Consider the following 18,350-nt stretch of genomic DNA (forward strand, 5'->3'; position numbering starts at 1 on the left):
TCTGGAGAATTCAGAGTGGTTTCAGAGATAGGAAAATTTAATCATCTTGTTTTGTGATGGGGGAAATAATGAAATAAATATTGAAAATTGAGATACATAACAGTATTTGAACTTCGAACAAGTAGCCAGAAAATGCTCCTAAGTTAGCAACATTTCAGAAATTATGTTTTTTATTTATTGATTTTAGAATGGATAAAATTGACAGCACTCAGAGTAAAACCTTATTAACACCATCATAGATGTAGTTAATTATAGTTTCTAAATGCTTCTGGCTACTGGAACAGTTTCACAGCTCCACCCATCTATGGGGAAGACATCGCACTCTGTCTCCCATGCCATTAGAGGACTCCAGCCACACAGCTGGTTAAGGCCTGATGTCACCATGAGTTCCTCTAGAAATAAAAGGTGCGTTATGGTGCTGTACATCAAGTATGAAGGATGTGCCCTACTTTGTGAACTTTTGTCGTAGAACTAAACTGATGAAGGTATTTTGGTGAGAAAATTGTTGCTAGCATTCCCACAAAGCTGACTTAGTGGGTTGAAAATCTGAATTCTGGGTTTTGCAATTAATTGAATGACTGTGAGTGAGTATTACCTAATTATTCCTTTTCCTATTTTCAGGTTCCTTTTGCAATAAATAGCTGTTTTCCCAAATGTGTTCTATAGAACATTATTATAAAGCTCCTCTGGAAGAACTTTTAGGGGTCCAAGATTAAATGAAGTAAGGAATATATTAGCTCCTTCTTTACAAAATGCACAATGTGTAGCCAAATATTAAAGACACTAAGAAGTCTTACAGGAAAGAAGCCCTTAAATATTTTGAACCCATTTCTTGACATCTCTAGGAACTGTGTCCACCTTGGGAACTTCTGTTAGCTGCTGTCCAAGGTTATAAACATATCTAGATGTAGTTCTAATAAAAAGTGTTATTGTATACAAATAAGTTATTTCATACATGGCACTTTAATTTGTAATACCAGCATGGAATCTTCTTAAGGAAATACTGGAAATAAAAACCTTTAGTTCTACAGTATTCTAGTGTTCATGGATTTTTAAACACAACACAGAGAAGAGTTGTTTTGTCCTATGAATACCAAAACTTTGGTTTGGAATTATTGGTTAAAAAAAGGCAGAGTCAAAAGTTTTCTTACTTTTCAGGATTTCTATCTAGTATCTCAGATTTATCCAGAATATTTCTACAAATTACAGTTTGATGTCAGTCACTCTTTATATTCAACACATGTTTTCTTTAGTATAATTTCAGCTATTGTTGGCTCAAATATATGTAAATCATCAGGGATATTTTATATTTATTGTGCATAAAATAATGCTTGGCTTCTTGAAAAGAAAGTTCAGAGGAAAATCAAGGCGTCTTCATCTTATTTGTAGGATGGGTGCTGCAGATAATATATATAAAGGACGGAGTACATTTATGGAAGAACTGACTGACACAGCAGAAATAATTAGAAAAGCAACATCACAGTCCTTGGTTATCTTGGATGAATTGGGAAGAGGGACGAGCACCCATGATGGAATTGCCATTGCTTATGCTACACTTGAGTATTTTATTAAACATGTAAGTATCCTGCATACCTTTTTGTACATGGATGGTACATACCATACAAATTATTTCCTGACCTCTGTCTCAAATATTTCAAGTTATCTATAATTGTTATAATTGACTCCTTCACTGCAATTGATCATTGGAATGCTATACACTTAACTCAGATAGTTTGACCCTAAATAATGTTTGTAATTGTTTTATGTGTCTCCCTTTCTTTTGCTGAAGCAAAATAAACCTAGTTGTAGGAGAAGGATCTCCTTGGCAATATTTCTCCCCAGAGCTGTGTCTTGTTATCCTTGGCAAACTCTGAATCAAGAACAGGGAGCTACAGCCCAGTTCCTTAAGGAAAGACAAGGAGAGTGCCATTTGTACTCTATGAAATACTTTTTTCAGTGATATCCTAAGAAGACCTCAGCATAAAACCTGTGATCTCATCTCTCTGTGTCTCCCTCTGTTTCAGTAACATCACTCCTTCAATGCATATCTCTTTTTTCCAAGTGCATTTTAAAGCATCTCAGTGTGAAATTTTGTTTCTGTCAAACTTTCCGTCCCTGTCCTCTCCATCAAATGTTCCTTCTTAATTACTCTCTCTGTCTTGTTCATTTTGGTCTCTGCCTTTCTTTCTCATAGCACCGGCCCCTGAGCCTTCTTTCTTCTTCAGTCTTTCTGTTTCTGTTTATTCCCCCATTTTCTTGCTCTTCTCCTTGTCTCCATGTCTTCGCCCCATTTTCATTTCTTCCTCTCTTCCTTAAATACTCAATAAAAGCATATTTTCTTACTCATCTTTCTTTCCAAAAAATAATACAAAAATATAATTCCTTTTTCTTTAAACTCTCATGGACCTCCTTTTTTTGTTTTTTTGTTTTTGTTTTGTTTTATCTTTGAAGATAATTTTCATTTTATTTTTTTCCAGAAGATAATTTTCCTTCAGTCCATAGGGACTCAGCTCCTTACATGGGCTTTGGTGGAGGTCATGGTGCAGCACCTGCAGGTCTAAATTGGGGTGAGGGTGTCCTTCTGCACTTCATGAGATTGACCTCTGACCACCTCGCTGTTTAATGGCCCAACTCACGTGGTGATACAGTTTCACATGCAACTTGGATGCATACAAATGTCCGAGACACTCTGGACATGTCCCTGATGGCTGTGGTCTCTACAGTGTTTTGAATGAAGAACTTCTTAATGGCCTTGACGTTGGGTGTGCATCTAGCATGGTTTGTGTAGCAAATAGGCTGCATGTGGCCATGACCCTTTCTGGCACAACTATTGTTCCTTCCTTTTCCTTGTCATCTTGGAAGGGAAGACCCAAAAGAAACTCATATTTTGTTTAAACACTTATTTAGATTACATAGATAGTGATGACATGTTTTCTCCTTTAAAATGGGTACTTTGTTTTCTCTAAAAAACAAAACACTTCCTGTTTTTAATTTATTTGTAGAAAAGATGTAGCTCAGGAACTTTAAAAAAATTATTATAGAAACTACATATCACAGAAATTTCGGTAAAGTCCCATCACTGCCTCCAAAACACATTTTAAACATTAATTTTAAAAGCTTCAGGAACAAATTATGACAGAACTGAATTTGTCACCTTTGAGTCTGATTTCATTGCTTCTACTATATAGCAGTTTATCAGTTACTATGACTGCATTACAAATTACCCCAAACCTAGTAGCTGAAAACAACAATAATCATTTATTATCTGTCACGGTATCTGGGGGTGAGAAATTCAGGAGCAGCTTAGCTGTGTGGTTTTGACTAAGGATCTCTCTTGAGATTGCAGTCAGGTTTTCAGCCAGGACAGCTGTCATCGGCTACAGGATTTCTTTCTAATGTGGCTCACTTGCTTGGCTCCTAGGTTGGTGCTGGCAGTTAGCCAGGGCCCTCCTTTCCTTTCTCTGGGTCTCTTCACAGGGATGCTTGAGTATCCTTATGGAATGGGGTCCAGCTTCCCCCAGACGAAACAATCCAACAGGCCAAGGTAGAAGCAGTAATGCATTTTATGATGTAGACTCAGAAGTCATGCACTGTCACTGCCTTTATACTCGGTTGACCACACAGGGCCAGCCCTGATTCAGTGTGGGTAGACACTACTTAAGAGCATAAACACTGGGAGGCAGATATCTTCAGAGCTATCTTGGAGGCTGGCCACTATAAGCAGTATGATATTTTAAAAATTCTTTTCAAAATCTTCAGTCACAAATTAGGACAATTGAATTTGTCACTTCTCTTTTCATTGCTTTTACTGTATTGTAGGTTTTTGATATCTTAAATGTTAATGAAGTAGTTATTATTTTTAGATAAGATTCTTCAGGAATAGGAGACCTAAGCTGTTTTTTTTTTTTTGAATAGACTTTATTTCTTAGAGCAGTTTAGTTTCACAGCAGAATTGAAAGGAGATTGATACAGAGATTTCCCTTATACCCCCTACCCTACTCATGCATATCCTACTCTGTTATTAATATCTCCCACCAGAGTGGTACATTTGTTACAATTGATGAACCCACGCATGTTTATCACCGACAGACCATAGTTAACTTTATGGTTCACTCTTAATGTTGTACATTTTATGGGTCTGGTCTAATGTGTAATGACACATTTCCACCATTATGGTATCAGACTATTTTTACTGCCCTAGAAATCCTCTGTGCTCCACCTGTTCATCTTTCCTCCCTGCAGCCCCTGGAAAACACTGATTCTTTTACTGTCTTTTCAGAATGTCATATAGTTGGAATCATATAGTATGTAACCTTTTTGGATTGGCTTCTTTCACTTAGTAATATGCATTTAAGTTCCCTCCATGTCTTTTTATATCTTTATACATCATTTCTTTTTAGTGCTGAATATTATTCCATTGTCTGGATGTACCATAGTTTATTTATCCTTTCACCTACTGAAGGACATCTGGATTGTTTCCAAGTTTTGGCAATTGTGGATAATGATGCTATTAACATCCTTGTGCAGGTTTTTGTGTGACATAAGTTTTCAACTCCTTTGGGTAGATACCAGGGAGCTCAGTTGCTGGATCATATGGTAAGAGTATCTTTAGTTTGTAGGAACAGCTAAACCATCTTCCAAAGTATTTGTACCATTTTTCATTTCCACTAGCAGTGAATGAGAGTTCCTGTTGTTGCACATCCTTAAATAGTCTGAAAAGCAGATAGGTCTTTGGCCAATTTTTTATTCTAGTTTTTTGTTTCCTTATTGCTGAGTTTTAAGAGTTCGTTGTGTATTTTGGATAACAATCCTTTATCAGATGGTGTCTTTTGCAAATATTTTCTCCCAGTCTGTGGCTTGTCTTCTTATTCCCTTCACATTGTCCTTTGCAGAGCAGAATAATTTTAATGGAGTTCAGCTTACCAATTTTTTTTTTTTATGATTCGTGCTTTGCGGTTGTATCTAAAAAGTCATTGCTAAACCAAATCTAGATTTTTTCCCCCATGTTATCCTCCAGAAGTTGTATAGTTTTGTGTTTTACATGTAAGTCTGTGATCTATTTTGAGTTAAGTTTTGTAAAATGTGTAAGGTGTATGTCTAGTTTCATTATTTTGCATGTGGATGTCCAGTTGTTCCAGCACTATTTGCTGAAAAGACTGTCTTTGCTCCATTGTACAAGGGTACTTCAAAAAGTTCATAGAAAAATAGAATTAAAAGATAAAATAAGAATTCTTCCATGAACTTTTTGAAGTACCCTCATATTGTATGCTTTTGCCCCTTTCTCAAAGGTCAGTTGACTCTGTTTACATGGGTCTATTTCTGGGCTCTTTTTTCTGTTCCATTGATCTATATGTTCTTTCTCCAGTACCACACTGTCTTGATTAGTGTAGCTTTATAGTAAGTTTTTGTGTGTGTGTGTGTGTGTAAAAGAGTAAAATATTTATTATTATTATTTTATTTTATTTATTTATTTTTTTTTTGAGAAAAACATGTGATAGAGGTATTGGCAAAGGCTTGATGGGATCAACACTGGGCAAGATTGTTTTTCAAGCCAGCATGCTCCAGTTTTGTAGTACAGCTGGAGAATAGTAGCCACCATTGAAGATTGCATTAAAACCCACAGGACAGATTGGAGCTACCACCACACTCCTGGGACATAGTATTCAGCAGAATTGACAGGACTTCTTGCTCTGGGAAGTAGCCTCGGAAGGAGGGAGCCAGCGCATCTGGGTCTGTAGTGAAGCAGGATAGGTGAAAGCAGGAGGAGATAGAGTGGAAGCTAACTCCTCTGAGTACAGAGGGTATGGGCCCACACTTCGGGGCTACTGAGGTGAAGTACAGGCATTGTGAGCTGATTTGGCTCTCTGGCAGCTAACTGAGATAGTGTTGGACAGAGGAGTAGTGGGGTTTGGAGGTTCTACTAGTTTGTTCTTGGCCATCTTTGTTTGCCTTAGCAAACACTAGTTATACTGTTTGCAGATGCCATTCAAAGCATTCTTTGCATCTTCAGCTTCTGAGTGACTGTCGACACTAAGAAAACTACAAGCTGCTTAAATGTGAGCTTTTTAAGAACTCTCTTAGCCTTAAATAGTCTGAAAAGCAGATAGAGCTCCTGAGGTTGGCCTTGTTCAGGGTGTTCTACCTTCTCAGCATTGCTGCCATCATTCATCTTCCTGGTCCTTCCTCACCGTGCAGGGCTGGGTGAGGGTACACTCACCCACTTTTGCCTTCCCTGGGCACCAGGGCTCCCTTGGGTGGGCACCTTGGGCTTTGGGGGCTGGAGACTGGGCAGTGGGAGCTTGGGCTCTGGCTCCCATGTTGCAGTGAGACTGCAGCAGCTGACAGCTCAGGAAGTATGAGGGAGAGATGGGGCAGAGGGAGGGCCCAGCCACCAGATCAGGGGACAAAGACCTATAGTAAGTCTTGAACTCAGGTAAAGTCAGTCTTCCAACTTTTTCTTCTTCACTATTATGTTAGCTGTTCTTTTATTGTTTGTTTGGTGGGGGGAGTTGTTTATTTTTTTGCCTCTTCAAATAGACGTTACAATGGATTTGTTAATACCCACTAAATACCTTGCTGGGATTTTGTTTTGGATTACTTTGAATCTATAGATTAAGACAGTTAGAACTGACATTTTGGCAATATTGAGGCTTGCCATCCATGAACATGGAATATCTCTCATTTGTTTAGCTCTTCTCTGATTTCTTTTATCAGGTTTTCATGGTTTTCATCATATAGATCTTATACATATTTTGTTAGATTTATACTAAGTATTTTATTTTGGGGGGGTGCTAATATAAATGGTATTGTGTTTTTAATTTTAAATTCCACTTCTTTATTGCTGATATAGAGGAAAGCAATTTACTTTGTATACTAACCTTAGTTTCTACAACATGCTATAATTATTTATTAGTTCTAGTTTTTTGGTCAATTCTTTTCAATTTTCTACACAGACAATCTTGTCACTGAGAATAAAGACAGTTTTATTTCTTTCTTCCCAATCTGTATCCCTTTTATTTCCTCTTCTTGTCTTATTGCATTAGCTAGGACTTCCAGTGTGATGTTGAGAAGGAGTGAGAGGCAATATCCTTGGCTGTTCCTCATCTTAGTGTTTCCCACCATAATGTTGAGTTGCTCACCGTTAAGTATGGTGTTAGCTATAGGTTTTTTGTAAATATTCCTTATCAAGTTGAGGAAGTTCTCTGTTCCTAGTTTACTGAGAGTTTTTATCATGAATGGGTATTGGATTTTGTCACGTTTTCTCTGTATCTATTGATATGATCATGTGATTTTTTTTCTTTAGCTTGTTGATATGTAAAGGATTATATTTACTGATTTTCAAATGTTGAGCCAGCTTTGCATACTTGGGATAAATCCCACTTAATCATGCTCTGTTATTCTTTTTTATACATTGTTGGATTCAGTTTGCTAATATTTTGTTGAGAATATTTGCATCTATGTTAATGACAGATATTAGTCTGTAGTTTTCTTATAATGTCTGAGAGAGTAAGTGGGAAGAACACACTGTCTTTCTCCTACACTCTTACTAAGTAACAAGGAACACGCAACACAGAAGACTGACATCTGTGACCAAATGTGTGGGGATTTTCCCCCACTGGCCAGCAAGCTAGCAGTTCTTTAGCATACACCAGCAAGGTGTCCTTCAACTCAATTCCAACACTGTCTGCCTGGAGATAGCATCAGATTGCATAGGGTGAGTGCTCAGACTCCAATATTGCCCACCTCTTCAGTTGCCAGTTGAAAGTTCAAGACTCTGAAACTTCTGACCAACCATCTATAAATCAGGATTCCCACAACCTTCTCCTTGGATTCAATTAGTTTGCTCACTGGCTCATAGAACTCAGGGAAACACATACTTATACGTTTGCCAGTGTATCATAAAGAATCTTACAAAAGACACAAATAAAAAGATGCATAGGGAGAGGTATGGGGAAAGGGATGCAAAGTTTCCATGCCCTCCCCAGGTGTGCCACCCTCCAGGAACCTCCACATATTCAGCTATCCAGAACCTCTCCAAACCTAGGCCTCTTGGGTTTTATGGAAGCTTCATTACATAGTCATATTGATTAAATCATTGGCCACTGATGATCAACTTAACCTTCAGCCCTTCTCCCCTCCCTGGAGGTTGAAGGGTGGGACTGAAAGTCCTACCTTGGTCTTTCCTGTGACCAGCCCCCATTCTGAAGCCACCTAGGGGCTGCCAACCATCATTAGCTTATGAAAAGACTCATGTCTTTGGAGATTCTAAGGATTTCAGGAGTTGAGTGTCAGGAGACAGGGATGAAGACCAAATATATATTTTCACAATATCACAATGTCTTTCTTTAGTTTTGGTAATAGGGTAATGCTGCTTTTATAGAATGAGTTACGAAGTATTCCTTCTGCTTCTGTTCTCTGAAAGAGATTGTAGAGAATTGGCATAGTTTCTGTTTTAAATGCTTGGTAGAAATCACTAGTAAAGCCTTTTGGGCCTGGTGCTTTCTGTTTTGGAATGTTATTAATTATTGATTCAACTTCTTTGGTAGATATAGGCCTATTCAGATTTCCTACTTGTGTGTGTTTTGGCAGATTGTGTATTTTAAGGAATTGTCTTTCAAGGAATTTTCACCTAGGTTATCAAATTTGTGGGCATAGAGTTGTTCATAGTATTTCTTTATTATTCTTTTATCATCCATGGGATGTATGGTGTTGTCTCTGTTTTCATTTCTTATATTGGTTATGTGTGTCATCTCTCTTATTTTCTTAATTAGCCTGGCTAGAGGATTATCAATTTTATTGATCTTTTCAAAGAAACAGCTTTTGGTTCCATTGATTTTTGTCATTGCTGTCTTGTTTTAATTTTACTAATTTCTGCTCTAATTTTTATTATTTCTTTTCCTCTGGTTACTTTGATTTTAATTTGCTCTGTTCTTTGTAGAGTGCTATGGTGGAACTTAGATTATTGACTTTAGGTGTTTCTTTTCTAACGAATGTATTCAATGTATAAATTTCCCTCCAAGCACTGCATTTGCTGCTTCCCACATAAGGTGCATTTTTTGTTTTTATTTAATTAAACATTTTTAAATTTCTTTTGAGATTTTTTTCTTTGACCTATATGTTATTTGGAAATGTGTTCTTTAATCTCCATGTATTTGGTTGGGGGGTTTTCAGTTATATTTCTATCACTGATTTCTAGTTCAATTTCATTGTAGTCTGAGAACAGACATTGTATGATTTCTCTTCTTTTAAATTTCTTAAGGTTGTTTTATAGCACAGAATGTTATCTATCTTGGTGAATGTTCTATGTTAGCTTGAGATGAATGTGTATTCAGCTGTTGTAGCACATAGATGACAATTATATCAGTTGATTGTGGTTTCTGTTGAGTTCACCTATATCCTTGCTGGTTTTCTGCCTGCTAGATCTGTCCATTTTTGATGGAGGGGTGTTGATGTCTCCAACTATAATAGTGCATTTATCTGTTTCTCTTGTAGTTCTATCAGGTTTGCCTCATGTACAGGCATACCTTGGAGACATTGCAGGTTTGGTTCTAGACCACCTCAATGAAGTGAGTCACACAAATTTTATGGTGTCCTCATGCATGTAAAAGTTATGTTTATGCTATACTGTAGTTGATAAAGTATGCAATAACATTATGTCTAAAAAAAGTAATGTACATACCTTAATTTAAAAATTCTTTCTTGCTAAAAAATGGTAGCAGTCATCTGAGTCTTCATCAAGTCATGATTTTTTTGCTGGTAGAGGGTCTTACCTCAGTGTTGATGGCTGCTGACAGATAGGGTGGCGGTTGCTAAAGGTTGGGGTGATTGTGGCAAGTTCTTAAAATAAGACAACAATGAAGTTTCTGCATCAACTGACTCTTCCTTTCATGAAAGATTTCTCTGAAAGACTAGAATAATGGTTACCAGAGGCCAGGAAGTGAAGGGGGATGGGGGGTGGGGAGGGAGAGAGAAAGAGGTGGATTGATAAGTTCAAAGTTACAGGTAGATAGGAAGAATAAGTTCTGGTGTTCTAGGCAGACTACAGTTAATATTATTAAATTGTGTATTTCAAAATAGCTAGAAAAAGGTCTTGATTATAATCACCACAAAGAAAAGATGAATGTTCAGATGATGGATATGCTATCTACCATAAGTGAATCATTGTACAATATTTTCATGTCTTGAAACACCTCACTGTACTCCCAAATATGTACAATTAAAATTTTTTTTAAAACTTTTGAAAAAATATTTCTTTGTAGCATGTAATGTTGAGTGTTAGTATTTTACCCACAGTTGAACTTTCTTCAAAATTGGAGTCAGGCCTCTCAACCCCTGCTGCTGCTTTACCAACTAGGTTTCTGTAATATTTTAAATCTTTTGCAGTCATTTCAATAATTTTCACAGCATCTTCACCAGGAGTAGATTCCATCTCACAAGCAACTCCTCATAAATTAAAGTTTTCATCATGAGATTGTGGCAATTCAGTTACATCTTCATGCTCCACTTTTAATTCTAGTTCTCTTGCTATTTCTACCATGTCTGCAGTTACCTCCTCCACTGAAGTCTTGAATTCCTCAAAGTCATCCATGAGGGCTGGAATCAACTTCTTCCAAATTCCTGTTAATGTTGATATTTTGACCTCCTCATATAAATCACAAATGTTCTTAATGGCATCTAGAATGATGAATCCTTTCCAGAAGGTTTTCAATTCACTTTGCTCTGATCCATCAGAAGAATCACTATGCATGGAAGCAATAGCCTTAGAAAATATATTTCTCTAAATATTGAGCTTGTAAGTTGAAATTACTCCTTGATCTGTGAGCTGCAGAATGGGCGTTGTGTTAGCAGGCATGAAAACCACATGAATCACCTTGTACATCTTGGGTGACTAGGTGCATTGTCAATGAGCAGTAATATTTTGGAAGGAATCTTTCTTTCTGAGCAATAGTTGTCAACAGTGGGCTTAAAATATTCAGTAAAAGTGCTATAAACAGATGTGCTGTCATCTAGGCTTTGTTGTTCCATTTCTAGAGCACAAGCAGTATAGATTTAGCATAATTCTTAAGGGCTCCAGAATTTTTGGAATGGTAAATAAGCATTGGCTTCCACTTAAAGTCATCAGCTGCATTAGCCCCTAACCAAGAGTCAGCCCTTCCTTTGAAGCCTGGTATTGACTGGTCCTCTCTAGCTAAGAAAGTCCTACATGGAATCTTTTTGTCATTTTAAAAGAAATTTAATTTTTAATTGAAATAATGATTGTACATACATATAATGGGGTACAGAATAATATTTCAATACATGTATACAGTGTGTGATGATCAAATTAGGGTATTTAGTATATTCATCATAGTAAAATTGCATCATTTCTTTGTATGACACATCTTCCAATATAAGGCTGTTTCATCTACATTGAAAATCTGTTTTTTAGTGTAGTCACTTTCATTAATGATCTTAGCTAGGTCTTCTGGACAACTTGCTGTAGCTTCTACATCAGCACTTGCTGCTTCTACTTGCACTTTAATGTTATGGAGATGGCTTCTTTCCTTAAACCTCGTGAACCAACCTCTGCCAGCTTCAAACTTTCTTCTGCAGCTTCCTCTCCTCTCTTCTCTCAACCTTCACAGAATTGACTAGAGTTAGGGCCTTGCTCTGGATTAGGCTTTGGCTTAAGGGAATGTTGTGGCTGGTTTGATCTTCTCGCCAGATCATGAAAACTTACTTCATATCAGCAGTAAGTCTATTACACTTTCTTATCATTTGTGTGTTTGCTGGTGTAACACTCTTAATTTTCTTCAAGATCTTTTCCTTTGTATTTACAACTTGGCTAATGGTGCAAGCAGCCTAGCTTTTGACCTATCCTGGCTTTCAACATGCTTTCCTCACTAAGCTTAATCATTTCTAGCTTTTATTTTAAGTGAGAGACATGTGACCTTTCCTTTCACTTGAACACCTACAGGCCATTGTGGGGTTTTTAGTTGGCCTAATTTCAGTATTGGTGTGACTAAAGGAATAGAGAGGCCTGAGGAGAAGGAAAGAGAAGGGAGAACGGCCCGTCGGTGGAGCAGTCAGAACAGACAGCACTTATTGATTAAGTTCATTATCTTATATGGGTGTGGTTCATGGTGTCCCAAACAATTACAGTAGTAACATCAAAGATCAGTGATCACAGATCACCATAACAGATAATAATAATGAAAATGTTTGAAATATTATGAGAATTAACAAAATGTGACAAAAGACACTAAATGAGCACATGGTATTGGAAAAAATTGCACTGTTAGCTTGCTCAACGCAGGGTTGCTGCAAACCTTCGATTTGTAAAAAATGCGATATCTGCAAAGTGCAATAAGTGAAGTGCAATAAAATGAGGTGTATGCCTTTCATTCATATGCCTATGTAGGTACGATGTTTTTTCCTCTGGCTTATTTCAGAATTTTTTTTTTTTTAATCTTTGGTTTCTGTAGTTTGAATATGATATACGTACGTGTCGTTTTGGAGACATTTATCTTGCTTGGTGTTCTCTGAGCTTCCTGGATCTGTGGTTTGGTGTTTCTCATTAATTTGAGGAAATTATCAGTCATTATTCTTTTAGATATTTTTTTCTGTTCCTTTCTCTTTTCATTCCTCCTTTTGTATTTCCATCATGCCAAAGTTATACCTTTCGTAGTTGCTTCACACTTCTTGGATATTTTGTTCTGGTTGTTTTGTTTGTTTTTCCCAGTTATTTTTTCTCTTTTCATTTCAGTTTAGAAGGTTCCTATTGAGATATTCTCAAGCTAAGAGATTTTTAGCTGTGTCCAGTCTACCAGTAAGCCCATCAAAGGCATTCTTTATTTTTGTTGCAGTGTTTTTGTTTCTGATCTCTAGCATTTCTTTTTGGTTCTTTCTTAGAATTTCCATCTCTGTGCTTGCATTACCTGTCTGTTTTTGCATGCTGACCACTTTATATGTTAGAACCCTAAGCATATTAATTACAGTGTTACTAAGCAAGGGCTTGCTGCCCAATGCACATAGAAGCCAATGCCATGGCACCAGTTTTTTGAGAAAAGAATGGCTTTATTGCAAACTCAACTGGCAAGGAGACAGGAGGCTGGGCTCTAATCTCTTTCCCCGATCTAGGGTCTGGATATGACTTAAGGTATTGGGGAGCAAGAAAAAGAGAGAGGAAGTCTCAAGTCAGGAGAGTTTGATTGGTTAATTCTACATAAATCCAGATTTGGTTAGTGTATTGGATCTTCCTCATTATAGGACTCTTTGCTTCTGAAAAGTTTCTGACATTCAGATTCTCGTCATGTCCTGGTCTTCCTGGCTCTATGAGGAGGAAAAGTAGGTACCAAGTGTTACTTGGAGATCTTTGGAGATCAAAGCTTTTTCTGTTGCTCATGCCTAGGCTTCATGACATACAATTTTCACTCTGCTCCATCTGCAAAACAACTTAAGCAAGTGGTCAAATAGTAGAACTGGTTTGAGGTAGTCCTGTGATTACAGAATTTTTTTCTAATTCCTAGTTTGATTTTTCCAACATCTTGCTGTATGCAAGTCTGGTTGTGATGCTTGCTATGTCTCTTTGAATTTGTGGGGTTTTGCCTTTTAGTATGCCTTGTAGATTTTTTTTTTTTTTTTTTTTTTGACAGCTGGATATGATGTTTTTGATGAAAGGAACAGCTGTAACTAAACCTTTAGTTATATGGTGGTAAGGGGTCGGGGGAAGGAAAGTATCTATAGTTCTATGATTAGGTCTCAGTCTTTTAGTGAGCCTGTGCCACTAGACTGTGAAATACGCAAGTGCTTCTCAGTCTCTCCCTACCTCCACCTTTGGTGAGACAGGATAACTAGACTAGACTAGACTGGGCTGGAGTTGGGTATCTCCCTTCTCCATGTGGAAGGCTAGAGGAGGGCTGGAGATGAGTCCTCTTCTCTTCTGCCACATCAGTTAGGCTCTGATAAAACCCAGCATGTTAGGCTATGGTTAAATAGTTTCTGTTAAGGGCAGACCTTGTTAACAACAGAATGCTCTGGAGTATTTCAAAATGATTCCTTTTCTTCTCCTTCTGTCAGAATTTTCTCCAATATTTATTGTGAGAACAAGGTCAAATTTCTGGAGGTAAAACTCACAGAAGTGTGTCCTCCCCACCCCCAGCCCCCCGTGACTGGGTTCCCCCAACCCCCTTCTTAACTCTCAGACTCATCCCCACTGAGCCTCCAGCAACTCATCAGTTCAGGTTTTCCTGCCCTGACACTGGTTCCCTGGGAGGTTTCTGCTCTAGAAAGTTGTGATTCTTTGTGTCTGCCTATCTACTTATCTAATTTGGGGGGGGGGGGGGCAGTGTTTTGCCCTGTGTCTTCACTTTTCTTACAAATCTAAGAAGAGTTGTTTACTTTTTAGTTTGTTCTGCTTTTTATTTGTCAAGATGTAGTGGTGACTTGGTGACTTCCAAGCTTCTTACATGGAAGAAAGAAACCAGAAATCTCCTTATCTATGCGGGAAAATCTTTATTTTCGTGATGTCTGTCATTACTGGATGTGGAGGAGAGATCAGAGAAAAGGAATGAAGGAGGTCTTGAGGAGAGTAATGTAACACCTAGTTCTTCTGGCTAGAAATGCATGTCAGTTCAGGGGAAGGGCACCATGGAGATGGCTAGTCCTAAAGTCCTTCAGGGCAGATTTTAAAAGCAGCATTTTAAAGAAATTCTGCCTTAATCGGTTTATTTGTAGTTGTTATGAGAGAGAAGGCACATTTCTGACTTTTAAAAAGGTGAATGGTAGGTGAATCAAAACAGGAGTTCTTTAGTTTAATTACCCCCTTCTGCTAACTTTACACCAAGATTGGTGTTAACTCTCCTCAAGGTAGGGGTTTCTGGAATATATAATATGTGTCTTAAAATAATACTTATTAAAGAATCCACAAATCTATACTGACACTAACAAAACAAAAGTAAATTTTAACATAGTGTGAGAGAGGGGAAGGGAGAGCCCTGCTTTGCAGAATGGCAACTAATAAATGTAGAGAGAATGTTTTTTTTTTTTTAAATCAGCATTTAATAACCACTATAATAATAATCGATTCAAGCAACTATGATCAGTAGATGGTAAAAAGTTTGAATGAAAGATTGCTGGAGAAAGGATAGTCAGTCTCAAAGTATCACCCCATAGTTTATTTATTAATTACGGAGGGGAAAGTTACCAGTGCAGTGAAGAAATCCTGTGGGCACCTACTTAAACCAAGTAATCAAATTTAGTATCTCCAGTAATGGGTCAAATTGACATCATGTACCTCCTGAGGTGATGCACTGGAAAGGGCACATAACCTACATATATATGGAGTATTCCTGGCAATAATGTCTGATCTTACTCTAGGAAGAAAGTCAGCCAAATCCACATTGAAGAACATTATGCAAAACACGTTTCTTTGATACTTCAAAAATTTTTGTTGTTGTTGTTTGTTTTATTGGGTTTTTTTCTTGGTGGCTGGTCGGTATGGTGATCCAAACCCTTGACCTTGGTGTTATAACACCGTGCTCTAACCAGCTGAACCAACTGGCTAGCCCAGTATTTCAAAAATGTTAATGTCAGATAAGACAAAAAAGAAAAGAGGAAGAAAAGAAACATTATTGGGACAATTAGGGAAATTTAGGGACTATATGTTATATAATAGTAATATATTACTTGAGTGTAATAGTTTTATTTTGGTTACATAGGAGAATGTTTTTGTTCTTAGAAGATAGAATCTTAAGTATGTAGAGAAGAAGTGTCATGATGCCTGCAGCTAATTCTCTCACATGGTTCAGGAAAAAGTGTATGTGTCTGTAGAGTAGAAAGAGAGGAAGGAAAATATTAACAATCGGTTGTCTGGATAAATAGTATATGATGTTCATGTACTTTACTTGAAACTTTATGAAGGTTTAAAAGAAATTTTATGAAGGTTTAAATATCTTTAAAACAGGAAGCTGAAGAAAAGTTTTAATTCAAATAAAATTAATAAAAATAACTTTTATTATATGACATCTTCTTGCTTTAGGTGAAATCCTTAACCCTGTTTGTCACCCATTATCCGCCAGTTTGTGAACTAGAAAAAAGTTACTCACAACAGGTGGGGAATTACCACATGGGATTCTTGGTCAATGAGGATGAAAGCAAACAAGATCCAGGTATGAAATATTCCTGCCGTAGGTACAAGTAGAATATTATTGGTTTTTGTTTGATAACTCAAAGTTTATAGGAACATGAACTTATTACTTAATAATGAAAGCTGTGGATGTCAGTTATAAATAACATTTGTCCAAATTTATTCTTTCTAAGCTTTGGATCAGGTGGAATTTACATTTATCCTTGCTATCTCTGAGTCCTTTTCTGGTCTTCCTCATCTCATTTGTAATGGTGATGGAGTTTGGATGTGTTGTCCTCCCAGAACTCATGTGGAAATGTGATCCCCAGTGTGACAGTTTGAGTCACGGGGGCGGATCCCTCATGAATGGATAATTCTCTCCCTAGATGGGGGGTAGTAATGAGTGAGTTCTCGCTCTGTTAGTTCCCGTGAGAGCTGGTTGTTTAAAAGACCCTGGCACCTCCTTTCTCTCTTGCTTCCTCTCGCCATGTCATGTGCTTGTACCTGCTGGCTGCCTGTTGCTTTCCACCATGAGTAGAAGCAGCCTGAGGTCCGTGCCAGATGCAGCTGTCCCAGAATCATAAGACAAATAAACCTCTGTTCTTTATATATTACCCAGTCTCAGGTATTCTGTTACAGCAAAACAAAATGTACTAATACAAATGGCAACCCTTTTACTGCAAGAAGGTGGGGGAGGGGAGAGGGAACTTAGGTTTTCCTCTTAGTGCCTTACATTCTTAAATGATTATCTCAGGAAAGATGCCTTGACAGTCAAGTGCAGAGTATTATTAGTTATCTTCAAAAATGACCAATATTTTTTCCCAAGATATTGTTTAACATTACTAAGGGCCATATACATTACTGGACATATGTTTTTTCTTAATATCTCAAGGAAATGGAATCTCAGGCAGGTAAAGTAGTTTGCCCCTGTCAGCCACTTGGGTGGGTCCTAACTGAGCCTAGAAATCCATGTCTTCTGCTTCTAAGTTCTCTTCCACTCTGCTAGTGCTGCTGTGGGGGATCTACAATATTTCTCTTAGCCTTTCCAGTTATGACTGGTGTCACAGAAATGAGATATTTTATGAAGAAGAACACTATTAGCCAATAGAAATAAATTCAAGTGCCATAAGTAATACAGTAGACTTTAGCTTTTTTTTTTTTTTTTTTTCCTGTTCAGTAGTAATTTTTTTAAGCTACCAGCTGTGGGGCTGTGATAGCTTGCACAATTGGTGAGCTACAATGGAAAACCCATTATTCAAGATACTCCAGAGTCCAAATTTTATTTTGGAAAAGTAATAAAGATGAACCTGGAAAAGGAATTAGGCTACTGGCCCAAATAAAACAAAGCACTGGACCCAAGATAAATTTGATATTAGACAATTCCTGCCTTTCATTAACATCTAGTCTTAAAAAAAACCATAAATTCTCTCACGGAAGTAGTTTTGTATATTAATTTGCATCCAAAATGACAGGAGGAGGCTTATAAGCCGAAACCCATGGGGCAAACAAGATAGAGGTCACCAGTAGGGCGGGGGAGGAGTTAATGCCACCAAGCATTTGGTGTGAACTGACCGCTAACCCAGAGGATTATACCTTTCCCTTGAGTGTTCTGGCATTTTATTTTATTGATTTAAATTTTTATCAGTAAACATAATTTTAGAGATTAAATGATGGTGAAAGGCTCATGCTAGCAAGCTCCCCCGCCTTCACTTCACACCCTTCCCCATCTAGTCCCAAGGCAGCAGCTTTCAAATCTTTCCTTCATTTCTGTCATATTCCTAAGTAATATGCATGTTTTCCTATCTATTGATTCATCAACTTGACACATTATTGGCGGACTTCTCATTGTGTTAGTTGGGAATCTTCAGCCTTCCCTTCCTGTGTCCTCCCAATAGTCATTTCACATTTTTTCCTATTTGATTCTTATTCATTGTTTTCACTATTATTGCCATGTAAGTATTGCTTACTGATGAGCCAAATATGGAGACAAGTGCATTTTTTCTTTTACAATCTTTTCTATTTTCTTAAGGAATTACCTTGTTTTTAATTTTTCATTTTTTAATTTTCTTTGAGTCTATAGCTGAATCTTCCTATACCCTCCAATAGCTTTGTAAAATGCCTCCCTAGATGTTTTTCCACATAGTTAAACCTATTGGTTCTAAATTGTCCCGACTAGGGTCCTAACTCCAAGAGCCCTTTTTCCTCCTGCTCATCTAAACTGGCTGCTGTTTGGGCCTGCTGCACA

At 37.4% G+C, this 18,350-nt stretch overlaps 1 protein-coding gene and 2 pseudogenes across 5 annotated transcripts in view; 1 reads left to right on the forward strand and 2 right to left on the reverse strand.

Annotated features, from left to right (window-relative positions):
* Positions 1-18,350, forward strand: part of MSH3 (mutS homolog 3) — a 183,102-nt gene that overhangs the window by 157,717 nt on the left and 7,035 nt on the right. For all 5 annotated transcript variants that reach the window (XM_063085678.1, XM_063085681.1, XM_063085682.1 and 2 more), the window contains 2 exons: positions 1,390-1,576; positions 16,019-16,148. In XM_063085678.1, coding sequence (XP_062941748.1) covers positions 1,390-1,576; positions 16,019-16,148 — 317 coding nt within the window. The remainder of the gene's footprint in view (positions 1-1,389; positions 1,577-16,018; positions 16,149-18,350) is intronic.
* On the reverse strand, positions 2,515-4,074 carry LOC134369447 (small ribosomal subunit protein eS26-like; annotated as a pseudogene).
* Positions 5,664-6,169, reverse strand: LOC134369450 (RNA-binding protein with multiple splicing-like; annotated as a pseudogene).

This window comes from Cynocephalus volans, chromosome 2 (assembly GCF_027409185.1).
Source record: "Cynocephalus volans isolate mCynVol1 chromosome 2, mCynVol1.pri, whole genome shotgun sequence".
NCBI classification, from domain to species: Eukaryota; Metazoa; Chordata; class Mammalia; order Dermoptera; family Cynocephalidae; genus Cynocephalus; species Cynocephalus volans.